Source organism: Elephas maximus, chromosome 11 (genome assembly GCF_024166365.1).
Source record: "Elephas maximus indicus isolate mEleMax1 chromosome 11, mEleMax1 primary haplotype, whole genome shotgun sequence".
Taxonomy (NCBI): Eukaryota; Metazoa; Chordata; class Mammalia; order Proboscidea; family Elephantidae; genus Elephas; species Elephas maximus.
This window is the reverse complement of record NC_064829.1, coordinates 92,959,478-92,985,826: the sequence shown is the minus strand read 5'-3', so window position 1 is coordinate 92,985,826 and position 26,349 is coordinate 92,959,478. Positions and strand designations below refer to the sequence as shown.

General features: G+C 48.0%; 3 protein-coding genes across 9 annotated transcripts in view; 1 reads left to right on the top strand and 2 right to left on the bottom strand.

The window, feature by feature from the left end:
- Positions 1 to 1,164: 1,164 nt before the first annotated feature.
- OSCAR (osteoclast associated Ig-like receptor) lies at positions 1,165 to 8,133 on the bottom strand. 2 transcript variants are annotated; one of them, XM_049900347.1, is made up of 5 exons: positions 8,097 to 8,133; positions 7,039 to 7,071; positions 3,635 to 3,952; positions 1,732 to 2,013; positions 1,165 to 1,419 (listed from the first exon to the last, which is right to left on the bottom strand). In XM_049900347.1, exons 1-5 carry the CDS (start codon positions 8,131 to 8,133, stop codon positions 1,283 to 1,285), a joined length of 807 nt encoding a protein of 268 aa, XP_049756304.1. In that variant the 3' UTR covers positions 1,165 to 1,282. The 2 variants fall into 2 exon arrangements, with proteins under 2 accessions (XP_049756304.1, XP_049756305.1); XM_049900348.1 differs by having other exon boundaries at positions 3,635 to 3,934.
- Positions 8,134 to 12,148: 4,015 nt separating this feature from the next.
- Positions 12,149 to 15,437, top strand: NDUFA3 (NADH:ubiquinone oxidoreductase subunit A3). The gene is made up of 4 exons (XM_049900349.1): positions 12,149 to 12,225; positions 12,472 to 12,546; positions 14,501 to 14,578; positions 15,295 to 15,437. Exons 1-4 carry the CDS (start codon positions 12,216 to 12,218, stop codon positions 15,384 to 15,386), a joined length of 255 nt encoding a protein of 84 aa, XP_049756306.1. The 5' UTR covers positions 12,149 to 12,215; the 3' UTR covers positions 15,387 to 15,437.
- The window catches only part of TFPT (TCF3 fusion partner), a 37,312-nt gene continuing 26,387 nt past the window's right edge, over positions 15,425 to 26,349 (bottom strand). For 4 of the 6 annotated variants that reach the window (XM_049900342.1, XM_049900343.1, XM_049900341.1 and 1 more), the window contains exons 3-6: positions 24,508 to 24,578; positions 16,343 to 16,412; positions 16,035 to 16,256; positions 15,425 to 15,639 (exon numbers count right to left, since the gene is read on the bottom strand). In XM_049900342.1, the coding sequence (XP_049756299.1) occupies positions 15,520 to 15,639; positions 16,035 to 16,256; positions 16,343 to 16,412; positions 24,508 to 24,578 (483 nt within the window). In that variant the 3' untranslated portion in view covers positions 15,425 to 15,519. The remainder of the gene's footprint in view (positions 15,640 to 16,034; positions 16,257 to 16,342; positions 16,413 to 24,507; positions 24,579 to 26,349) is intronic. The other 2 variants (XM_049900345.1, XM_049900346.1) reach the window with 2 other exon arrangements.

The following is a 26,349-nucleotide window of genomic DNA, read 5'->3' as shown; positions in this document are numbered from 1 at the left end:
AGACCAAGAAAGGAACACATAAGGCATTATGCGGCAAAAATTGCTCAAACATAAAATCTATGCGTATGAGGATGGCAGAGACACTAGGTTAGCCAGATTAAAACTAGAAGAAATTACATTAATAAATTCAGGAGAAAATGTGTAGATCAGTCAGGCCTTGGGGAGGAAGGGAAGTAAAATAATGAACACAAACATTAGGCTGCAACATGGAATGGCTTGACCACAACTGAGACAGAAGCCATGAACACAGCGGGAACTCAATCAAACGCCAAGTCCTGGTCAAAGCAGTACTGTGCACACGCCCCCTGTTATTGCCTAGCAATGAACCCAGCCTTACATAATCGAGGTTCAAGGAGAACAGCCCCATGCAAATAAAGCTGGAATTGGGGGTGGGGCTCTACTTGGTCAGATCTTGGTCTATAGCGCGAGGCGGTCTGAGGAGGGGTTTAGGCTCGGTTTGCTCCAAGACCAAGAGTGATATTATGAAAAAAACTGAATGTCTTAAAAAGTGAGCTGGAGCATGCACAATAGAAAAAAAGACAGAAACCTTCGTTCCAGGTCTTGCAAGTCTGGTACGCATTGTTGATAATTACCCTAGCTAACACTTATTGAGTGCTTACTACCATCAGCTACTGTTTTAAATGCTCTGTGATTCACTTAATCCATTCAACAATCCTAGGAAGTAGGTATTATCAGCACGCCAATTTTATAGCGAAAGCAACCGAGGCTTGGGGAACATCGCTTTTCTAACGCAGCGCAACGAACAGGTGGCAGCACCGGGATTGGAACTGAGGTCTTCTGACTAGGAAGCCTTAACCACGATATCACCTCTGGAACCCTGGTGGCTCAGTGGTTAAAAAGCTGGGCTGCTAACCAAAAGGTCAGTGGTTCTACCCATCAGCCGATCTGAGGAGGGGAAAAGATATGGCAGTCTACTGTGGTAAAGACTGCAGCCTTGGAAACCCTATGGGCAGTTCTACTCTGTCTTATAGGGTCGCTATGAGCCAGAATTGACGCAAGTGCAATAGGTTTGGTTTTTCTGGTTTATCACCTCCGGCTCAACTGTGAAATTGTGGAGAAATGGCCCAGAAGGAAGCTACAGAGCTGGGGGCACAGGCGAAGGCTGGTTATTATAAATTGGGGTCAGCAGTGGGGGATGAGGTTCACAGGCTGTGAGGCTTCGAAAATTGCCAGTCCAACCCCAGGGGTCTCAGCTTCTTCTCCGTCCCTCTCCAGCAAGTCTTCTCAAGCTGCCAGAGTCTTTATCCAGTTCCCCTGGGGCTCATGACAGGAGCCCCCCAGCAGCGTAGCTCTGGCTGCGATAGTCAAAAGCCATCAGCGCGCCCAGGCAGATGAGGACCAGGCCAGCCAGCCCCAGACGTAAGAGGTTCCCCTGGGTGTAGTCCGAGGGTAAAGCGCCTGGGGGTCAAGAGGAGGGAGAGAGACCTTCAGTGTGCGGACCCCGAAGTCCCGGTTCCACCCTCTAGGTCTCAACCTCCCAGGTTGGAACTGGGGACCTAACTCCCCAGTCTCAAAGTTGGGGCGGGGCGGAGGATAAAAGCGGGGATCGTAGGCTCCCTAGTCTGAGGCAGGAAGGGGCGGGGCCGGGACTCTTGGGTCTGAGGGAGGAGGCTGGATACCACGACTCCCCGGTCTGAAGGCGGAGGGGCTGGAGGCCAGGACTCCCAGGTCTGAGGACCGAGGGGTGGGTGCATGTCCGCGGGGCCTCACCGTCCCAGCTGACGACCAGCGGCTCGCTGCGCTGCGACAGCACATAGGGCGCCGAGGGCGTGTGGTAGTAGCAGCTGTAGGTGCCGGGGGCGCGGGCGGCGGGCAGGGGGAAGTCGACCCAAGGCTGCGCTGAGTCGCGGTACTGCAGCGGCGCCGCCTCTCCCACGCGGTACAGAGCGAAGCTCATGCCGCCCACGCGGCCCGCGCAGCGCAGGCTCACGTTCGCGCCGCGCGCCACCACCGGCCCGGGCAGTGCCACCAGCGACGGTGGCGGCAGTACGTCTGTGCGGAGGACAGGAGGGGAGGGCCTGAGCGCGGGTGGGCGCCGAATCCTGGGCCTCTTCCCGCCATCTGTTCCTTCTGCTCTCCGTCCTCCACTTCCTCCTCCCCTCCTTCCTCCTCCTCCATCCTCTCCTCCTCTCCCTCCTCCTGTCTCCCCCTCCTCCTGCACTTCATTCCCCTTGTTCCATTTCTCCTCTCTCTCTCTCTCTCCTTTTGTCTCAGCCAGTTTCTCCATGTCTCTGTCTCTCACCTTCTCTGAGTCTCCCTCGGTTTCTCCATCTCCATGTCTGTCTCTGTCTTTGTGCGTCATGTTCCATCTCTCCCAGTCTCCTCTCCAAGCACGCCTTTTTTGTGTGTGTCTCTCTCCTTGCATGTTCCTTTCCCCTCCCGTCTGGGCCTCACTAAATTCTTTCTCTGTGTCTGTTTCTCTGTGCAACTCTTTCTCTCCCAGGGTTTCAGATGGTTGTGTCTCTCTGAGTCTTTCTCATTGTGTTTCTCCCAAAGTTTCTCAACCTCCATACTACTGACATTTGGGGCTGGATAATTCTCTGTTGGGGAGAGGGGTGCGTCCCAGGCACCACAGGATGTTTAGAAGCATCCCTGTTCTCTGCCCACTACATGCCAGTAGTATGCCCATCCCCCAAGTTGTGACAACCAAATATGTCTGTAAGCATTGCCAAATGTCACCTAACCCTCTTCTGTGGAGTCTGTTCCGACTCATAGCAGCTGTATAGGACAGCGTAGAACTGCCCATTTGAGTTTTCGAGGCTGTAATCTTTACGCAACATTGCCATAGGAGTGGCTGGTGGGTTCTAACAGAACCGAGCACTTAACCACTGTGCTGTCAGAACTCCTTAAATGTCACCTATGGGGATAAAATCACCACTGAGCCACCTAGGGGGGCAACATAGAGCCACTGTTTCTATAGTATATGTCTCTATCTGGATGTGATTGTTTCACTGAGACTTTGCCTCTGTTCCCATCAAGCTGCTTCTAACTCATGGTGACCTCATGTATGATACAGTGGAACTGAGCACCATAGGGTTTTCTTGGCTGCCATTTTTATGGAAGCAGATCACAGGCCTTTCTTCTGCAGTACCACTGGGTGGGTTTGAACTACCAACGTTCAGTTAGCAGCCCAGTGCAAACCAGTTGTGCCACTCAGGGACTCTTCTTCCTTCTCTCTTCTGTTAGCTTTTTTCCCCTCTGTGTCATTACTTAAGCCTGCCCTTCTCCATTTCTCTTCTTTCCTCTATTTCTTTGCTCCTTCTCCACATGTGTCTCTGTGAATCTATTTATATACTTCTCTCTGCCTGTCTCCTTGTATTTCTCTGTCCCTTCTCCCCATGTCTGTCTTTGGTTTCTGCAAATTAATCAATCTCTATCCGTAGCTCTGTGTATATCTCCCTTTCTCTCTCTCCCTGTATTCTCTGTCCCTTCTCCCCATGCATCTATTTCTGTGAATCATTCTGTCTCTCTGTCTCTCTATGTATGTATTTATAGATACATGTATGTATTTCCTGTGTCTCTCTTCCCCTATATCTCTCTATCCCTCTTCTCTCCCCCATCGCATCACCCCTGTGCCCCTTTTCCTCTCCACTCCTCCCCACCTGGACCTCACCTGTCACCAGCAGTTCCAGGGCATCACTGGGTGGGGACCAGACCCCTGGCCCCCACCCTTGCCTCCTGTAGCAACAGCGGTAACTGCCTCCCTGGCCTGGGGTCACTTCCTCCAGGAAGAACTCCGCCAGCTCCGCAGCCACATCCCGAAGCAGCACTGGGGTAATCTCTCCAGCCTTGAAGAGTGCGAACCTCCAGGAGGGTTGGGGAGCTTGGCACCTCAAGGTCACGTTGACCCTGGGAGTCACAACTGCGCCTGGCTGAGCCTCCAGCCATGGCTTGGGGTATGAGGCTGGGGGGACTGAATAGATGGAGATGCCTGGGTCACTGGGCTTCCTGGCAGCCCGAGGAGATGAAGAGGGAGGTGGGGAAGGAGGAAAGTCACCTGGAGCAATCAATACCCCTTTCTCTGCCTTGGTTCCCTGTTTGTAAAATGGAGGTGGAGCTGAACTACAATCAGGGCTTCTCAAAACCAGCTGCAAACAAGAGGAGTAGGATGCAAAATACAAATGCAAACACAAACCCTGTGCTTTACTGCCTAGTTGTTAAACTATGGGGTGGGCCCCAGAAATCCATAATTTTAAATAGCACTCCTGAATATTTGCAACATATTTCAATAGTTCACACAATTTGCTATCTATTTGGGGGAAAAAGTAATGTTGGATCCCTACCTCACACCATTTCCCAAACAAATTACAAATGAGTTAAAGACCTAAATGTTAAAAAAAAAAAAAAAAAAACTACAGAAGCATTAGAAGAAAATGTGGGAAAATATATTTGCCTTGGGGTAGGTAAGGTCTTTTTTAAATACAAAATGAAAAATTCATAAGGGACAAGATTAATAAATTTGACTACATTGGTGGAAATTCTTTTACTCATAAACGACATAGATTAAGAATATAGAAAGTTGGACAAAGGGAACGAATAGGAAATTTACAGAAGAGGAAGCACACAATTGATCAAAACACATTTGGGGGAAAAAGTTACTCAACCTTAGTGGTAATTATTAAAAAAAAAAATGGAAATAAAACAACAGGAAATATTTTGCCAATCAGGTTGTCAAAAATTAAAACAATGGTTAATATTCCATTTGGGTGATGCAGTGAAATGGGCACTCGAGTGCACTTGATAGGAGCCCTTTGAAGAAGGCAATTTGTAAGTTTCTATCAAGATACACAAAGAGCATAACCAATGACCCACACAATTCCACCACTCCACCCTAGATAAATGCACACACATGTGCACAAGGAGCTCATACTGGAGCTCTCATTGGACACTGATTGTGAAGGTGAAAAATTGGAAACAACCTAAGTATACACCAAGAGTGGAATGGCCAAATCAACCAGAATCCACCAATTCAATGGCAACAGTTAAAAAAAAAAAAGTTGAGCTAGCTGTGTTGTTGTTAGGTGCCATCAAGTCGACTTTTGACACACAGAAACCCCATGTGACAGAGTAGAACTGCCCCGTAGGGTTTCCTAAGCTGTAATCTTCATGGGAGCAGATCACCAGGTCTTTTCTCCCACGGAGCTGCTGGATGGGTTTGAACTGCCAGCTTTTCAGTTAGCAGCCAAGCACTTAACCATTGTGCTATCAGAGCTCCTTGAGCTAGCTATATAAAAAAAAAAAAAAAGTGACACAGAAATATCTTCAAGGGAGATTATGAAGTGAAAAATGTAAGCTGCAAAATAGAATGTGTCATGGAATATCATTTTTGCTTTAGCAAAAAAAGTACATAAAAGAAGACGTGTATAAGGTCGTACATGTGTGTGAATGCATGGAAATTTTTTTGTAAGGATTCAGAGGATTAAGGAAATGGGAAAGAGAGAAGAGGGAAGCTGTTACTCCTCTCTTTATAACCTTTGGTAATAATTTAATTTTTAAAACCATGACTTTATATTAACCTCATCATTAAAAAAAAACTGAATTAAAATAAATTGATAGCTAAAGTGTTATTCTCCAGGTGATTCTTATTTAAGGTTGGGGTATAGTGAGAGAAGGTTTGAAAGAAAGGAGCGGTCTCTCACATCCAAATGTCAGAAAACCTAGGAAGAAATCTAGAAATATCTTAGGGTGAGACACACAACTTTTGTGGGAAAGGGCTTCCAAATGGGAAAAGCTGGGGGAATAGTTGGAATTGTACTAGTTGCTATTTCTTGAGCCCTACACCGTTACATCCTTACAGTAGCCGATTTTACAGAGAAAAAAAGTGATTCTTGGCGAGCAGTGGTTTGTTGAAGGTCATCTAATTAATATGACAGCATAATGGGTGAAATTAAAAAAAAAAAAAAAAAACTCGCCGTTGCATTGATTCTGCATCATAGCGACCCTGTAGGACAGAGTAGAACTGTCCCATAGGGTTTCTAAGGCTGTAATCTTTACAGAAGCAAACTGCCACATCCGTCAGAGCAGCTGGTAGATTTGAACCACTAATGTTTTGGTTAGCAGCTGAGTGCTTTAACCACCATGCCACCAGGGCTTCAATGGGTAAAATAGTGTCTCCCAAAAAGTCGTGTCCACCCAGAACCTGTGAATGTGACCTTATTTGTAAACAGGGTTTTCGTAGAGGTAATCAAGTTAAGATGAGGTCATACTGAATTAGGGTGAGTCCTAAATCCAATATGACTGCTAATTTATAAGCAGAGAGAAATCTGGACATGGAAACATGGACACACAGGGGAAAGACGGCCATGTGAAGATGGAGGCAGAGATTAAAGTGATGCATCTACAAGCCAAGGAATGTCAAGGATTGCGGGCAACCATCAGAAGCTAGAAGAGAAGCATGGAGCAGATCCTCCCCTAGGGCCTTTAGAGTGAGCCATGAAACTTGATTTTGGATTCTCATCTCCCAGAACTGTTGTTTTAAGTCACCCAGTTGTGATATTTGGTTACGGCAGCCCTAGAAAACTGATACAGATGGTGAAACTGTCCCCTCCTCCCTCAGGACCCAGAAGCCTAGTCCCCAGCCTAGTTCTCTCCTAGGGGCTTGGGAATCTAATAGCCCACCTCCATCTCCCCTCAGTGATCTGGAATTTCAGGCCCTCGGCCCACTCCTCCTCCAGGACCTAGGAGTTTAGGCCTCCTTTCCCCTCCTCCCTCAGACCCTGGAGTCCAGATCCCTAGCCCTGCCTCAAGATCCAGAAAATCCTCCCAACTCCTCTTCTTCTAGGGACCCACGTTCCAGCTTAGGTCTGTTTAGCACCAAAATTCATGATCTTGACCATAACGTCATCGTTGTCACTAAAGAGATCAAGGAAAGAAGAGACGGAGGGACAGAGAAAAGGAGGAAGGAGAAAAGGAGGAAAGACAGGAAAGAAGGAAGTCTAGGGTGGAGCTGTGCACCAAAATAAACCTGAGTAGCTGGAAATAAGGTGTCAAGGAGGGTGGCTGGGGGATGTTACTCACCAGGCGAAGTGATATCTGTATGACATTCAGGCCCTGTGGAAGTTGGAGCTGTTGTTGTTAGGTGCTATTGAGTCGATTGTGACTCATGGCAGCCCCATATGACAGAGTAGGGTTGTCTTGGCTGTAATCTTTATGGAAGCAAATCGCCAGATCTTTCTCCTTTCGGAGAGCAGTGGAGTGCTTAACTTTGAGCAACCAGGGTTCCTTGGAGAGTGGTCAGTGTTGTCAAAGCCCTAGGCTGCTCTCAGCCACACCTCATTGGCAGCCCAGGAATCTGAGTACTCAGCCCTTCTTTCCTCAGGGAAAGAAGAATCCTGCCTCTATTTCCTCCTCTCTCAGAAGCCAGGAATCCAATTCCCCACCAATTTAAGAGGCCAGGAGTCTGGGCCCTGCCCCCTCTTGCCTGTACATCCAAGAGTTCAGGCCCTGGGGCTCCACATTTTCCAGTATGCTGAGCTCACAGTTTCTCGTCCCTGGGGTTCAGGAGTTTGGGCACCCAGCCCCCTTCTCTCCCAGGATGTAGGGAGTCCTGCCTACACCTCTGTCTTTTTCCAGGGACCCAGGAGCCAGGCCCCCAACCTATTTCTATCCTAGGGGCTTGGGAATCTAAGACCCCACCTCTTCTCCCCTCAGTAATCTTGTAGTCCAGGCTATCTATCCTCTAGGACCTGGGAGTTTAGGCCCCCAGCCCCTCCTCCCTTAGACCTGGGAGTCTGGGCCCCCAGCCCCTCCTCCCTCAGGCCCAGAAGTCCAGAACCCTAGACCACCTCAGGATCCAGAGAATCCTGCTCCCAACTCCCTTCTCTTCCCAGGAATTCCAGACCCCCACCTCCTTCTGTTTTAGAATTTAGGAGTCTGGGCCCCAGGCTTGTCCCCTCTTTCTGGCCTAGAATTCCAGACCCCCAGCTAGTGTTGCCTGGTAAACCTGCATCCGCCCTTTGGGAGACTCTGTAGTTCAGTTCCTTGCCCCCTGCTCCCTCGGGGTGTCTGGGTCCTCAGAGCCTGTCTCCCTGCCCCCCAGCCCAGCCTGGGGCCCAGGGAGAAGAGGGAGTGCTCACAGAGAATCAGCAGCAAGAGGAGCAGCAGCAGGTCCATGGTGGGCAGATCTGGATGCAAGCTGGAGCTGTGCCCTGTCACCTTCCAAGAAATGAGGCAACACCACAAAGCCAGAAGCAAAGCCCTGTATAGAGAAGGGTGGAGGGATCTGGGAGCCCCTGAGTGGCTGTGTCACCATCCCATGCTGCTGTGGAAAAAGTTGTGAGAGGAGGCATTCCTAACCAGCTGTGTGCATTAATCCAACTTTTTTTTTTTTTTTTTTTTAATGAAGCACTCATTCCTTCCTAGACTCTGTGCTGCTTGATGCCAGTGGCACAGAGGGGAATCAGACCCCATCCGTGCCTGCAAGCAGCTCCCAGTCTAATGGAAAGACAGACCGGGAACAAGTCAGTTCAAAAAGGTATAATCTGGATGGTGCTCAGCTACAATTGTTGGATGTTTTGATCAAGGACCTGACAGGTGGATCTTGGTCAAAAAGAGGAAAAGTATGGAAGAAAATTTCAAACTCATGTGGAAACCCGACTTATTGGATCCATTGAGACTGGGGGAAACCCCAAATCTAATGCCGGGAAATAATCTTTAAACCTTGAACTGAAATAATCCCATGAAGCCATCGCTAAACTGTAGTTTAGCCAATTAATAAAGAGTACTTGCCTTGAGCATGTTGTTGTTGTTGTTAGGTGCCGTTGAGTTGTTTCTGAGTCATAGCGACAGTATGTACAACAGAATGAAACACTGCCTGGTCCTGCACCATCCTCATAATTGTTTCTGTGTTTGAGCCCATAGTTCCAGCCACTGTGTCAATCCATCTCATTGAGGGTCTTCCTCTTTTTAGCTGACCCTCTACTTTACTAAGCATAATGTCCTTCTCCAGTGTCTTAGTTATCCAGTGCTGCTGTAACGGAAATGCCACAAGTGGATAACTCTGACAAACAGAAATTTATCCTCTCACAATCTAGGAAGCTAGAAGTCCGAATTCAGGGTGCCAGCTGAATTCCAGGGGAAGGCTTTCTCTCTCTGTCAGTTCTGGGGCAACGTCCTTGTCATCAATCTTCCCCTGGTCTAGGAGCCTCTCAGCACAGGCACCTCATACCACCAAAAGAGAAGAGCCAGGAGCAGAGCATGTCTTTGACCCTGGGGCCGCTTGCCCAATAAATTGTGAAAGAATAAATTCTGTTTGTTAAAGCCATCTACCTGTGGCATTTCTGTTATAGCAGCACTAGATAACTAAGACAGAACTTGGTACCCAGAGTGGGGTGCTGCTTTAACAGATACCTAAAATGTGGAAGCTGTTTTGAAACTGAATGGGTAGAGGCTGGAAGGGTTTTAAGGTGGCGCAGTGGTTAAGAGTGCAGGTTGCTAACCAAAAGGTTGGCAGTTCAAATCCACCAGCAACTCCTTGGAAACCCTGCAGGGCAGTTCAACTCTGTTCTATAGGGTCACTATGAGTCAGAATTGACCCAATGGCAATGCGTAAGTTAAAAGCCTAGATTGCCTTGAAGAGACTCTTGGTGGAAGAAGGTAGTTTTAAATACCAGCTACAACCACGTGACCAGTTGTAGAAATGAGGACTGTAATTGTTATGAGTATTTCTTCCTTGTATGTGTGCATCGTATATTTTTGTTTTCTGAACTTATTAGATGTAAGACATAAACAGGGCTAGTGTGTTTTCAGTTGTACACCTGTTTGTTGCATCAGGTTAGTTGCAAATATGATTTTATGGTTGTTTTTATTTAGAGGTTTTGTATGGTTTAGGGAGATGTATACGGGTGCCAAGTTGACAAGGGGCGGACTATAATCGTTGTGTGTCAGCTTGGCTGGGTTTGGCACTTATGATGTAGTTTGGCAGCTATGTAATGATGTAATCATCTCCATAGTGAGATCTGATGTATATAATTACCTCCACAATGAGATCTGCTATGAGCAGCCAATCAGTTGAAAGAGAGTTTCCTTGGAGGTGTGGCCTACATCCAATATATGTTGACTTTCTGGCAAAGCTCACTAGCTTTTACTTAGTCTGGATCCTGCACCTGGCTCATTGTCTGACGTCTGGTTCTTGGGACTTGAGCTAGCAGCTTACCTGCCAATCTTGGGATTCATCAGCCTCTGAAGCCTGTGAGCCAGCAGCCTACCATCTTACCTGCCAGTCTTGGGATTTGTCAGCCCTGCAGCTACCTGAGTCAGGAGAAGCCTCTAGCTTGATCCATGGACTTGGGAATTTCCAGCCTCTACAACTACATGGGCCATTTCTTTAATTTAAATCTCTCTCTCCCTACATGTACCCAGTGCCATATATATATATATATATACATCACTGGTTTTGCTTCTCTGGAGATCCCAGCCTAAGACATCCAGGGACCAGTCCCTTCTGATAACATGTCCAAAGTATGTGAGGTGAAATCTCGCCATGCTCATTTCTAAGAGGCATTTTGGCTGTGCTTCTTCCAAGACAGATTTGTTTGTTCTTCTGGCAGTCTATGGTATATTCAATATTCTTTGCCAAAACCGTAATTCAAAGGCATCAATCCTTCTTTGGTCCTCTTTATTCATTGTCCAGCTTTCATATGCATTTAAGGTGACTGAAAAGACCATGGCTTGGGTCAGGTGCACCTCAGTCCTCAAAGTGACATCTTTGCTGTTTAACACTTTAAAGAGGTCTTTTGCAGCAGATTTGCCCAATGCAATGTGTTCTTTGATTTCTTGACTGCTGCTTCCATGGGTGTTGATTGTGTATCCAAGTAAGACGAAATTCTTGACAACTTCAATCTTTTCTCTGTTTATCATGATGTTGCTTATTGGTTCAGCTCATGAGGATTTTTGTGTTCTTTATGATGAGGTGTAATCCATACTGAAGGCTGTAGTCTTTGATCTTCATCAGTAAGTGCTTCAAGTCCTCTTCTCTTTCAGCAAGTAAGGTTGTGTCATCTGCATATCATAGATTGTTAATGAGTCTTTCTCCAGTCCTGATGCCACGTACTTCTTCGTATAATCCAGCTACTTAGATTATTTGCTCAGCATACATATTGAATAAGTATACTCTGAGCATAGTGCTCTTATAAAGAATTATCTATACGAGCTTAATCTGACAACAGTTCATCTAAAGCAAAGGTGAGAACTTTAATGGACAGAGAGTCAAAATTAATGGTGATGAAACAATGTGGGTAGAGATAGTGAGAATGGTGACACAATGTGAAGTATGTAACCGATGTCATTGAACAGTTTATGTATAAATTGTGAATAGATGTGTTTGGTTGTGTATATTGTCACCAAAAATTTACATGTATGTGTATATATATATATGGAAACCCCAGTAGTGTAGTGGTTAAGTGCTACGGCTGCTAACCAAAGGGTTGGCAGTTCGAATCCATCAGGCGCTGCTTGGAAACTCTACGGGGCAGTTCTACTCTGTCCTGTAGGGTCGCTATGAGTCGGAATCAACTCGACGGCACTGGGTTTGGTTTTGGGTATATATATATATGAAATTGCGATCTGAGCTTTAATGGGGGCGGCGGAAAGGTAGTACAAGGCAGTGCGAGAGCCACAGACGGCTCCTAACCCGTCTAGGGTGAGAGCTAGCACTTCTTGGACAAGATTATTCAGGGCTGAGACCTAAATAATAAACACGCCATTCATTCGACTGCTCAGACCCTCCGTTTTTCAATCTGGAAAATGACGTTTCATAAGTAAGCTGTTAAATGTGGAATCTAGGATTTTGCCTTAGACGAGTTGCAACAGGAGGACTTGAAGATACTCCTCCGAAGAGACTTCAAGGCTGAGAGAAAGAGCCTAAAGGTCTAACAGCAGACGCGCCAGCTGTACAAAGACCGGCTGCACTTAAACTTGGAGCGCTCTGTCTCCTCCCGCCGCTACAAAAAAAAAACCCATTGCCATGGAATTGATTCCGACTCATAGGGACCCTGTGACAGAGTAGAACTGCCCCAGAGTTTCCAAGGACCGCCCGGTGAATTTGAATTGCCGAGCTTTTGGGCGCAGCGGTAGTTCTTCAACACTACGCCACCTGGGAAATTCTGTTCTGCTCCAGGGCGCACGCGCGAACTCAGCTGGGCCGTACCACAACTCCCAGAGTGCTCCGCGTCCAAGCCGCCCCCTCCGGGACGAAGATGGCGGCTAGTAAGTGCGGGCGTCCCAGGCGCGCGGGGGCTCGGGTAATTTCAGGACCGCTCCCCTCCCCGGGCAGAGACCGGGAGAAGGTGTGTTGGAGCACTCGAGGAGACGGTGGGGGTCCGTGCCGCAGGGGAACGCCGAGGTCACGAAGGGAGGTTACGAAGGAGTTCTTTGGGCAGGGGTGGCACAAGAGAGTTAGAGGTCACCGCGGGCAGACTCTTTAGAGGTGACCCTCCTCGCCCATCCTTCCAGGACTCGCCGCCTACCTCAAGAATGCCTGGGGCAAGGAGCCGGTGCTGGTCGCATCCTTCACCATCACGGGACTCGGTGCGTGAGTGCCCCAGGCGTAAACGTGTATCACCCCGCACCGGCGTTCCACTTTACCCCGAAGACCCCATCGCCCACCACTAGCGTCCAATCTTTACCCCCAAGATCAAATCCCCCCCCCCAACCAACATCCCACCGCTAGCGTTCCATGTTTATTCCCAAGGCCCCATCGCTGCCCTGAACATTCTGTGCCGTCACCAGTGTGCCAATACCCAACGACTTTCCATTGACGACCCTTATCCCAAACATTACAACCCCTCACTCCCAGGAACTACAGTTCCCTCAAGAATATTGCATAATCCCCTCACCGCCCTCCCCAGGTCCAAGAGGTTCGCTATCCGTTTAAAGGAGAGGCTCTTACCCTCCATGCTGTGCATTGAAGACCGTTAAAGCAAACCCACTGCCTTGTAGTCTATTCTGACTCACAGCGACCCTATAGGACAGAGTAGAACTGCCCGGGAGCCCCCTGCCTCCCACACCTACAGCCTGCATTGAGTTGGTTGGGTAGAAGGAGCTGGGGAACCTGTATTTTGTGAAAATGCCGCACCCGTTCTAATATGCCACCCTGTTTGAGAACCTCTGCTCTAGAACAAGGTTGCTCAAACTTCAGAGAGCATTGGAATCACTGGAAGTGGGGAAGGGGGCCTTGTTTAAACGTAGGTTCTGATTCAGTAGGCCTGGGATGGAGCTTAGGATTCTGCATTTCAGAGTTTAAAGGCATTGGCAATAGGCCAACAAAATCAAATCCATTGCTATGGATTCCAACAAATATTGACCCCATGTGACACAGGGTTTCGAGGGCTGTAATCTTTACGGAAGCAAACTGCTACATCTTGGTCCTGCTGAACGGCTGGTGGGTTTGAACCACGGACATTGTAGTTAGCAGGGGAGCACTTAACCACTGCTCCTCTAGGGCTCCCTCACACTGGCAATACTGTGTGCTAAAGGCCACACACTGGGTAAGGTTCAGGTAAGCTGGTCGGGCCGATTAGTAGGGCAGCTAGGAGCCACACATGGCCATTGAGCATTTGAAATGGGGCTGGTGAATTGAGATGGGGTGGGCGGGAAGTACACACTGAACCTTGAAGCTGTAGTGTGACCAGGAGCCTGGTGGTTCAATGGTTAAGTGCTCAGCTACTAACTGAAAGGTTGGTAGTTCGAACCCAGCTGCTTCTTGGGAGAAAGACCTGGAGATCTGCTCCTGTAAAGATTACAGCCTATGGAAATGCCATGGGGCAGTTCTACTCTGTTACATGGTGTTGGTATGAGTTGGAATTGACTTGATGCCACCCAACAACAATATGACAAAAAGAATGTAAAATAATTTTTTATACTGGTGACACGTTGAGGTGATACTGTTTTGGATATATCAGGTTAAATATATTTTTTTAACTAACTTTACGTGTATATTTTTCATGTGACTTACTAGGAAGTGTAAAATTATTTATATTGCTCATGTCATCTTTCTATCGGCCAGCACTGGCCTAGAACATTCCTGTTACACACTCCACCCCCCAGGACTCCCGCTCCCACCTTATTCAGTCTGTACCTCCTCAGTGACTGTTCCTCCCCGCTCCCAGTTAGTAACAGTTCATCATTCCTGCGGAACATTCCCAAGACACCTCCCTTCCCGGATGCTCCATGAACACCCCTACACCCAGACACACTCATTCCTTGAGCACCCACTTCCTCCCTTTGCCCTCTAGGGCTGATGTATCCGTAAGTGCATGGCTTCCACCCCCACCCCCTAAAAAGACTTGTAAACAAATCCCCTACCCATAAATGGGGATTCTCAAGGTGCCCTGCAGGGTAAGGGTGCTACACCTCCCTGCCCCCAAACCCCCATGCACTCAACCCCCCCTCCTTTGCCAAAATTCATTTTCTGTCCCCATGCTCCTCCCTCCCCCTCCCCAGTGCCGCCACCTCCTGGGCCTCACCCTGTGTCTCTCCACAGCTATAATTCTGCCCCTGTTCAGCCCCTACACCAAGTACGCCAGCATGATCAACCAGGCCACCCCCTACTGCTACCCAGGTGAGTAGGAGCCAAGTAGGGTCCTCTGGGACAGACCCAGTCTCCCTGTGCTGGGGAACGATAATTAAGGGTGGGTCTTTCCTCAGCATCCCCATGGGGCAGTTCTAGTTTGTCCTATATGATCACTATGAGTGGGTTTGGTTTTGGTTTTCTTGGGATCTTTTTTTTTTAATGGAGAAATAATTCATAGACCATAAAATTAATCCTGTCCATTTTTGTGCTTTGAGTTTCTGCTGTCTTTCTGGATTTCTGTTCCTCTCTGAAGGAGCCCCGATGGCACAAAGGTTAAGCACTCGGCTGCTAACTGAAGGGTCAGCAGTTCGAACCCACCCAGTGGCTCCACAGAAATAACTGGTGATCTGTTCTTGTAAAGATTACAGTCGAGAAAACCCTGCGGGGCAGTTCTACTCTGTCACATGCTATTGCTGAGTAGGAATTGACTTACCAGCACCCAACAACATATCCCTTTCTGGGTTTGCCTCTCTGTTGCTGTCTGGATTTTTGTCTTTTTGGGTCTCCATCTTTCCAGGTGTCTCTTCCCTCTCTGGTTTCCCATATCTCTAGGTCTGTCTCCCAGCTGCTCTCTGCATCTCTGATTCTCTGTCCTCTCCACCCTCCTCTCTCTTGCCCTCGGGGTTGTGATTCCCTCTCTGAATATAAGATAGGCCAGCACTGGAGCTGTGCTGGTCTCAACGGCCCACCCTCCCATCTCACAGTGCCCCTCCGAGATGATGGGAATATGCCCGACGTGCCCAGCCACCCTCAGGACCCCCAAGGCCCCAGCTTGGAGTGGCTGAAGAAACTGTGAGCACCTCCACAATGGCTCCCCTGTGGCCCCCAATAAAAACCTGAAAAGCTGCCCCAGACTTTGTGTGTGTGATCAGAGGCATGGCCGCAGACAGTGGCCACAAAATGTGGGGGTCAGTTTATTGGGGGGCGTGTTAGTCGAAGGGGGAGCTGGCCAAGGTGGGGTAGGGCAGCAGTTTGTCTGGCCCCCGAGACACCCAGCTTGAATCCAGGGCCTCATCCGCTTCGAAGCCAAAGTCTTCCTCGACCTTGATCTGGGGAGGTGAGGAATAGGGTGTAAGTGGTCCTGGAGTCCGGCGAGTGCCCACCAGCCTCCTAGTCTTGCTTTCCCAGGCCGGACAACTTTGCCTCCAGGACTTCAGAGGCAACCCCAGTATCCCTAGGTCCAAACTTGCTTCAACTCCCCCTGCATCCCCTTCTTTTCCCACCCAATTTTCTCTGCTCCTTCTTCCTCCTCTACTCCTAACCTTCTCCAGGTCTTCTTTCTCTCCATCTTTGCCTCCTTTTCTACACAACACCCTGCCTGCCTTTTTGCAACTCTTCTACTGTCCAACTGCAGACCTTTTCCAGCCCTCCCTGCATCCCCTCCATGTTCTCCTGCTCTCCCCTGCCCTGGGCCTGCACCCCCTTGGTCCCACCCACCCCCCACCTGCACTGGGGCCAGCTCTGGGGTCAGCGCAGTTCCTGCTCCCCGACGTCCATCCCGGGGTGCCCGCCGCCTCTTCCGCCCACTGGGCCCCTCCCCAGCAGCCGGGCTGCTGGGCTCGGGGGGTACCGGGGTCCTTCTGGGCGGGGACAGTCCCTCTTTCTCAGGAGGCTCGTTCTCAGCATTGCCTGGGGTGGGGGCATCAGTGCCCTGGCTGCCCTCGTCCTGGAGGGGGGAAGGGAAAGTGGGTGGAAATGGGGTCCTGGCTGCTCACAGTTCCCCTGGCCCACTCAGAAGAGGGGTGCCCTCACCTCCAGCACGATAGTGAACTGGCCGGCCCGGTAGTCATCCCCGTAGGAGTCCAGCACTCGCATGAGGAACCTGCATGGGAGAGAAGCGCCAGTGGAGTCACATTAATGGATTGAACTGTGTCCCCCAAAAGCGTGTGTTGTGTGTAACTCCTGACCTCTCTACCTGTGGAATGGGTTTTGAGATACCAAAAAAAGCAGATTAGGCAGAGAGGCAAGCAGAGATGGGGAAAGACAGATGCCACACCGCATGAAGATCACCAAGGAGCCAAGGACCTTCCCGAGAGCTGACAGAAAAAAGCCTTCCTCTAGAGCCAGTGCCCTGAATTCACACTTCTAGTGTCCTAGACTGTAAGAAAATAAATTTCTGTTTGCTAAAACCACCTACTTGGTGGCATTTGTTATAGCAGTGCTAGATAACTTAGACAAGTAATGTTCTCAGTTAGCAGTTGAGTAAAAAGGGCAGACAGCAGAGCCCAGTGCTGATTCCCTTTGAAGCCAAAGTTGTCCTTGACTCAGAAAGTTATGAGCTCTGGAGGCTGACAGATCTGGGTTCCAAGCACTTGACCAGCAAGTGGGCCCTGGGCAAGACAATCTGAGCCTTGGTTTTCTGCTCTGTCGATGAGAGAAGACAGCCTTGACTCGGCTGGACTGCCGTGATAGTGACAGTGACATAAGATGATACCTACAAAGCACTTAGTATGAAATCTCGTACTGAGCATTCAGATGTGAGAGTTATTATTTCACATAACTGGAAAAAAAAGAGAGATAGGTAAGTGCCTGGGTATGTGCAGAAAATATCCTACTGGTGCCTTCTTTCTCCCTACCCTGCTTCTAAGGTTTTTTCTTTCTTTTAAATGCTAATTAAGGACACCTGGTGGTGCAGTGGTTCCATGCTTGGCTGCTAAACAAGAGGTCCACAGTTCGAACCCACCAGTGCGCCACAGGAGAAAGATGTTGCACTCTGCTTCTGTAGAGACTGCAGTTTAGGAAACCCTATGGGGGAGTGTTACTCTCCTATAGGGTGCCTATCAGTCAGACTTGACAGCAGTGGGTTTTGATTTGTTTTGGTGGAGCAAAGATTAAGTGCTAGGCTGCTAACTGAAACGGTGGTGGTTCGAATCTACCTAGCGGTTCCACAGGATGGTCCTGGCGATCTGCTCCCATGAAGATTACAGCCTAGAAATTCCTATGTGGCAGTCACATGGGGTCGCTATGAACTGAAAATCGACTTGACAGCACCTAACAATTGTTAATTGATTGACCTGGAGAGAGGGCTGTATGTAACACTGAAGATGGCAGGATACATCACGGAACAAAACAAAGATCCCTGTGCTTATGGAACTCTGGTTCTTGCAGCAATTAAAAAATCAGCCAAATACACTAAGTCAGAATGAAGGAAGGAGGGTTGATTATACCTGGATGAAGGACTGTACCTTAACAAAAGGACCATGAGGGGAAGCCTCACTGAGCAGGCGTTACAGATTGAATTGTGTCCCCCAAAAATATGTTTACTTGGCTAGGCCATGATTCCCAGTATTGTGTGGTTGTCCATTTTGGGATCTGGTGTGATTATCCTGTATTATAAATCTTAACCTCTTTGATGTTAATGAGGCAGGATTAGAGGCAGTTTCGTTAATAAGGCAGGATCAAATCTGTAGAGTTAGGTTGTATTTTGAGTTAATCTCTTTTAAGACAGAATCAAGCAGAGAGAAAAAGGACCACATACCACCAAGAAAGAAGCGCTGGGAGTGGAGCGCATCCTTTGGATCCAGGGTCCCTGTGCTGAGAAGCTCCTAGAGCAGGGGGAATTGATGACGAGGACCTTGCCCCAGAATCAACAGAGAGAGAAGGCCTTCCCCTGGAGCTGGCACCCTGAATTTGGGATTCTAGCCTTCTAGACTGTGAGAGAATCAGTTTGTTTGTTAAAGCCATTCACTTGTATTTCTGTTACTGGGCACTAGATAACTAAAATAGCAGGTGAGGCTTCATGTCCCTGAAGGAGGTGAAGGAATGATGGAAGAACATTTCTGGCAGAAGGAATAGATGTGCAAAGACCCTGGGGTGGGAGCATGCCTGGTGTGTTCTAGGTAGAGCAAGGCAGCCAGTCGTGGTGTGGAGGAACACTTGTTTGGCCTTTCTCACCATGGTTTTGTAACTCACTTGAGTGGGATTGCAAGTAAGGTTAACCAAGGGGATTGGTCAGTTTTACCATCCCGCTGGGCTTGAAATGGGCCATCCCAGAGGCAGGAAAGAAGACTCCACCACCACCAAGGAAGGACAGCCAAGAGCAGATTCCTGCACTGAGAAGCTCCTGGAACCAGGAGACCATTAGAGAGAGCTGTAACACTGAAGACAGCAGCAGAGAAACCGTGGCAGGAGGTACTAGCAGGAGCCAGTGCAGTGGGCTTCCTGGCCCATGGAATTAGAAAGCTGAGTACCTTTGGGACAAGGCTTACTGGTGGAGTGGAGTGCCTCTGGGCGCTTACTGGCAGAGCTAAAAGAACTTTGTAGCATGCCTGAACAGGACAGAGGCCAGGGGCCAGAGAGAGGTATGCTTGCACGCACGGCTGGAAAGAAGCTGTCCTGATGGAAGAACAGTATCCTGAGTGTTCCTGAACTTGCAGTGAATTATCAAACCCAGCAGAGAAGCAGAGAGTGGCGTGGGAGGACAGTTGGTGTCAGAATTGGTAAAGATGGTGGAGAGAGGAGGCAGGACTGAACTCCGTCTAATGGGAGTCAGCCTTGGGCTGTTGATCTTGATTTTCCTTCCCCCTGGAGAAGTTAGAGGAGGTCAGACTCCGCCCCCACACCATTTTTACACCAATGTAATGAATGGACTGTGTGATGTAGGGTCTTGGCAACTGTTGAAACGATGATGGGTCCAATGGGAGCCACTGCAGGGCCTTGAGCAGAGGAGGAGTGAGTTGGCATGTACTACATTTAAAAGGACCACTTAGCCACCACCTGAGTTTCTAAAGCAGTTGGTCGGGGCGGGCGGGGGGTGGGGGCTGAGTCCTTGCACTTGTGACCATTTCCCAGGCACCTCAGAAGAAAGGCCTGGGATGTACTTCTGAAAAATCAGCTACCGAAAACCCTATGGAGAACACAACAGAGAATCCCTGATGGAGCAGGAGTGCAGTGGGATGCAGATCTCAAATTCTTCTAAAAAGACCAGACTTAATGGTCTGAGCTTAGAAGGACCCCAGAGGTCACAGTCCCCAGATCTTCTGTTGGCCCAAGACTGGAACCATTCTCAAAGCCAACTCTTCAGACAGGAATTGGACTCAACTATAAGACAGAAAATGATACTGGTGAGGAGTGAGCTTCTTGGCTCAAGCAGACAAATGAGACTGTGGGCAGCTCCTGTCTGGAGGGGAGATGAGAAGGCAGAGGGGGACAGAAGCTGGCTGAATGGTTACGGGAATACGGGTGGAGGAGGAGTGTGCTGTCTCATTAGAGGGAGAGCAACTAGGAGTACATAGCAAGGTGTATAAAAATTTTTGTATGAGAGACTGACTGGATTTGTAAACTTTCACTTAAAGCACACACACACAAAAAAAAACCCTGAAGAAGAAAACCCTATGGACTCCTGAAACTGCTGCCCTGAGATAATCTTTAAAACTTAAACCAAAAATATCTCCTGAAGTCTTTTTTAAACCAAACAATAGTTTAGCTTAACTGGTAAAGAATGTCTGCCTTGAGCATTGTGCTCTTCTAAGGTCTATCTATAGGGAGTCAAATTGACAACAGCAACTCAAAGATTAGATGTGAACCTTAGGAGGCAATGCGTTTATCTTAATTGTGGAGGAACAACTCGGAAAAGGAGGGTGAGAATAGTTGCACAACTTGAAGAATGTAATCAATGTCACTGAATTGTTTATGTAGAAACTGTTGAACTGGTATATGTTTGGCTGTATATATTATCAACAACAACAAAATAAATAAAATCCTTAAAAAGAAAACCCCATGGAGGGTAGTTCTACTCTGACATACATAGAGTTACCATGAGTCAGAATCGACTTGACGGGAACTTGCTGACACCACACTTTGAGAACCAATGGGCCAGGCTCCAAATAGAACATTCAGTAAGAATCATTACCTTCACTGACCCACATGAAACTAGTAAGAGAAACTTAGCATGTTCAGATACTTACCCAACTTTTTGATATTTAGCTGTAAACTACTGCAAAATAAACTATGGGCTCGTAAGAGAGGTGGGGCCAAGATGGCCGAGTAGTCAAGGCGGTTCCAGTGGTCCCTCTTACAACAAAGACCCGAGAAAACAAGTGAATCGATTATATATATAACAAGACAGGAACCCTGAGCATCAAAGGCAAAGTTAAGAAATCGGAGTGACAGAGGAACAGAGAGATGGTGCAGAGGCAGCAAGGAGTTGCCGAGTCAGTGGCAGCACCTCAGCCCCTATTCCCCTGCGGCGTGGCCGGTGGTAGCGTCCCAGGATGTGGCTGCTTCAGCTAAAGAAGGCAAGTGAAGTGGTGCACCCCTGACTCCCTGGTGTGACTGAGATGGGGCTGGCGGTGGCATTTTGGATGCAGCTGCTTCAGCAAAAGGAGGCAAGTGAGGTGCTGCAGCCCTGACCCCCTGGTGTGACCGTGGAGCCAGCACACACAATCCACACACACCTCCAGAATCTGAGATAAAACAGTGCTCTTGGCACAAGATAAGTGATTTTGTCTAGTTTACCAGAGGATCTAGTAGCTCCTCCTTTTCAAAGAACTATCTGATCTCTCCTCCCACTGCCCCAGCCAGCTTCATTAACAGTTGATTTCCTTGGGCCAGAGATAGGCCCTGCTGCGCTCCCTGAGCCATTCCCCTGGCCTTGGAGAAGGCACAAACTAACAAATGGAGGAAAAATACTCTGCTGACTACCCTAATCTGAAAACTCAGAGCAGAAGCAGCTCTAGTCCAGGCCCAAGCAGTCCACAGACTTTGTCTTCACCTCTGCATAGATCCAGGTGGCCCGATTACAGCAGATAGGATCGGGCTGTTATATTGCAAGGGCAAATCTGTTTGAGGTCTGACTGTAACTGTTTCAGCTGTGTGCTGGAGAGGCAGGTTTTTGACATTTGATACCACTCTGCCTATTAAACAGGCCTCTCACCTACCCACAGCTGGGGCCTGAGAACTGGAGGCTCCACCCACACCACCTAGCCACCTGCAACAGGGCTCCAAGGATAAGTGGTGCCTACCAGTCCTTATGTAAAAAGCACTGGATGCCTATGGTACTGCCACAGAGCCCACCCACCAGAGTGCTCTAGAGAACAGGAACATGCCTTCCTCACAGATATTTGGGGAAAAGCTGTCAGCCCCCTGCCCTCCTCAGAGTGTGAGCTCCTGCTGCTACCAGAAACTTGCACGTACACCAATCATCACTGCTTCTCTAAGATTGTAGGTGAGAGCGTGCACCACGCACTAGGTGACCGACTACCAGGACACCTGAGCTGAATCTATACAAGAATAGTCAATGGACTCCTAGGCTCACATACCTGGTAAAAGGTCTAGCCATCTGGTAACAGGATGTTAGTGCTTCAAAGGCTCACCAATAATCAAGTTAGCTCACTCTAGTAACCTATTTGGGTATATCGAAACAAAACAAAGCAAGAAGCTAAGACATGGTGAGCAAACAAAGTAAACTAATACAATAACTTATAGATGGCTCAGAGATAACAGTTGATATCAAATCACATAAAATATTGGCTAATGGTACAAATTAAGGAGCCCTGGTGGTGCAGTGGTTGAAGCGCTTGGCTGCTAAGTAAAAGGTCGGTGGTTCGAACCCACAAGCTCTTCTATGGAAATGTGGCAGTCTGCTTCCGTAAGCCTTGGAAACCCTGTAGGACAGTTGTAGCCTTTCTTAAGGGGTCACTGTAAGTTGGCAGTGGGTTTACGGGTTTTGTTTGTTTTTATATAATGGTACAAACAGGAAAAAAAGGGTTTACTAGGCTGCTGAGAAAAGAGACTTGGGGGAGAGGGTAAGGGAGGATCTGGGAGACCAGTTAGGAACACTTGGCGGTAATCCAGGCACGAGGTGATGGCCTGTTATGGGTTGACTTGTGTCCCCCCAAAAGATATGTTGAAGTCCTAATCCTTGTACCTGTAAGCGTGACCTTGTTTGAAAACAGAGTTTTTCTTTTCTTATCAGTTAAATTAAACAAGGTCATACAGGTTTAGGGTAGGTTCTAACCTCAATCCCTTCTCTCTTTTTAACATTTTATCGTGTTTACAGTGAAAGTTTACAGAGCAAATTAGGTTCCCATTTAACACTTTCAACACAAATTATCCACTGATTCTGGTTCCGTGTTTCACAATGTGTTGTCATTTTCATTCATTGTGTTCTGGCTGCACCATTTCCAGGATTCCAGTTTCCCGTACTCCAGTTTCCCTGACCCCTTACCGCCTCCTCTTTGCTTCAGAGTAATTTTTGGCTATTTGGTCTCACACAGATGGTTTTTTAAGGGAGCTCATCAGTCATGGGTGAGATTCTTTATTTTGTGAGCCAATCTGTTATTTCACCAGAAGGTAACATCAAGGGATAATTTTGGTGTAAAGTCTTCATCCCTTCTAAGTTAACGTCTCACATAAGGGGAGAACACACATGGAAACAGACACACGGGAAGACAGACAACATGTGACAACAGAAGGGGAGAACAGACATGGAAACAGACACACAGGGGGAAGACAGACACCATGTGACAACAGAAGGGGAGAACACACATTGAAACAGACACACGGGAAGACAGACACCATGCGACAACAGAAGGGGAGAACAGACATGGAAACAGACACACGGGGAAGACAGACACCATGCGACAACAGAAGGGGAGAACAGACATGGAAACACACACAGGGAAAGCCAGGCACCATGTGACAACAGAAGGGGAGAACACACATTGAAACAGACACACGGAAAGACAGACACCATGCGACAACAGAAGGGGAGAACAGACATGGAAACAGACACACAGGGAAAGACAGGCACCATGTGACAACAGAAGGGGAGAACAGACATGGAGACAGACCCACGGGGCAGACACCATGCGACAACAGAAGGGGAGAACAGACATGGAGACAGACACACGGGGAAGACAGACACCATGCGACAACAGAAGGGGAGAACAGACATGGAGACAGACACATGGGGAAGACAGACACCATGCGACAACAGAAGGGGAGAACAGACATGGAGACAGACACACGGGGAAGACAGACACCATGCGACAACAGAAGCAGATGCATCAACAAGCAGCCAAAGAACGCCAAGGGTTACCCGCAGCCACCAGAATTGAGGAGAGAGGTGTGGAACAGATTCTCCCTCAGAGCCCTTAGAAGGAACCAACACTGCTCTTACCCTGATTTGCACTTCTAGCCTCCAGAGCCATGAAAGAATAAATTTATATTCGTTAAAGCCATCCACTTTGTGGTGTTTTGTTACTGCAGCTCCAGTACTATGTGCCGTCCAGTCGATTCCAACTCATAACAACCCCGTGTAACAGAGGAGAACTGCCCCATACGGTTTCCTGGGCTGTCATGAGAACAGATTGCCAGGTCTCTCTCCTGCAGAGCTGCCAGGAGGGTTCAAATCTCCAACCTTCCAGTTAGCAGCCAAGCGCTTAACCGTTTGTGCCACCACAGCTCCTTAACACCCTCTTAAAACCAAAACCAAACCCAGTGCCGCTGAGTCGATTCCGACTCATAGCAACCCTATGGGACAGAGTAGAACTGCCCCCTAGAGTTTCCAAGGAGTGCCTGGTGGATTTGAACTACTGACCCTTTGGTTAGCAGCTGTAGCACTTAACCACTATGCCACCAGGGTTTCCAACACCCTCTTAGCTGACAGGAAATAGGCTCAGAAAGGGGCTGTCGCTTGCTCAGAGTCACACAACAAAAAAGGGCTTGCAACCAGGTCTGAGATGCTAATGCTTGTGCTTCTCCCATTCTGCTGTGCTCCCTGTTCAGAGAGAGCACACACACTCCACCTGGCCTTCCCCTGGTCCATCTCAGCTGCCAGCACCCAGCTCCGTCCTCTCCTCCTTCAGGCCTGTGAGGCCAGGCAGACAGGGAAGATGGCAGAGAGATGGCAAGTGGTGGCAAGCCAGTTTAGGGGCAGAGTTACAGGGGCCCTGTGCGGGTTTGGAAGGACTTACCTCCGTTCCTGCTGAAGTCTCCGTGTTATCCTCTGTACCTGATGGAGTCTGTTCAAGACCCGCTCGTTCACCTGGAAGGAAGTGGAAGAAAACACAAGTCAATGCCATTCCACTCACCCTCCCATTCATTTAATCTCCACCTGTCTACATGCCCAGCCTTCCTGGCCTAGCTGAATGAATCTTTCATGTACTCATTCTTCCATTATTGCTTCCTTGACACCTCTTATGTTTCAGGCACTATGCAAGGCTCTTGGAACACTGTCTCCTGTAGGAGCTTCCCTGACAACCCAGATTGTATCCCTGATGTCTCATGTGTGCTTCTCATCCTCTCCACTGACCACAGGCTCAAAGCCCAGGCCCTTCAAATCTCCCACACCCTGACACCCAATAACCCCTCACTTCCTGTCCCTTCTGCCTCTTGAATTTCCCTTGGGTTTTGGGTCTGCTTCTCCCCTTGCATCCCCATGGCCCCTGCCTCAGATTCATATTCTTTCTCTCTTTTAACGTTATTGCGATAAAATAATGAAACATGCTATTTTAACCATCTGTAAGTATACAACCCAGTGACATTAATTACATCCACCGTGTTCTGTGACCATCACCACACCACCACATTGTCTTGTCTGAATCATTGGGGTAACTGCTTTGGTGAGAATGAGGATGGAGTGGTAAGCAGGGCCCAGATCCTGGAAGGCCAGGAACCCCAGATCAAGAAGTTTAGAGTTCTTTTCTTTAATAATATCTTATTGTGTTTTCTGTGAAGGTTTACACACCAGTTTAGGTTCCCATTCAATAATTTCTACACAGATTGTTCAGTGACATTGGTTACGTTCTTCACAATGTGTGAACATTCTCAATATTTACATTCTGATTGTTCTGTTTCCATTAACCTAGTTTCTCTGTCCCCTTAATTTCTCATCTTTGTTTTAAAGTACATTAATTGTTGATATGCAGACAACACAACCTTGCTTCAGTATAGATTATACCTCAACATAAAGAAAACAAAAATCCTCACAACTGCACCACTAAGCAACATCATGATAAATGGAGAAAAGATTTAAGTTGTCAAGGATTTCACTTTACTTGGATCCACAATCAATGCCCATGGAAGCAACAGTCAAAAAATCAAACAATGAAACAACCCAGATGCCCATCAACAGATGAATGGATAAACAAACTATGGGACATACACACAATGGAGTATCACACAACCATAAAGAACAATGATGAATCTGTGAAGCATCTCACAACAAGGATAAATCTAGAGGGCATTATGCTGACTGAAATAAGTCAATCAGAAAATGACAAATACTGTATGAGACCACTACTATATAAAAACTCATGAAAAGGTTTACACACACACATACAAACAATCTTTGATGGTTACGAAGGAGGGGAGGGGTGGGGATGGAATAATTAGACAATAAAAATAGATAAGTGGTAACTTCGGTGAAGGGTAAGACAGTACATGATATTGGGGAAGCCAGCACAACTTGTAAAAGGCAAGGTCATGGAGGCTCCATAGACATCCAAACTTCCTGAGGAACTGAATTACTGGCCTGAGGGCTATGGGGACCATGGTCTCAGGGAACATCTAGCTCAAATGACATAACATAATTTATAAAGAAAATGTTATCATCTGGGGTCTTAAAAGCCTGTGAGCAGCCATCTAAGATACTCCAGTGGTCTCACCCATTCGGGAGCAAGGGAGAATGAAAAAAACTAAAGACACAAGGGAAAGATTAGTCCAAAGGACTAATGGACCACAACTACCACAACCTCCACCAGACTGAGTCCAGCACAACTAGATGGTGCCCGGCTACCACCACCAACTACTCTAAC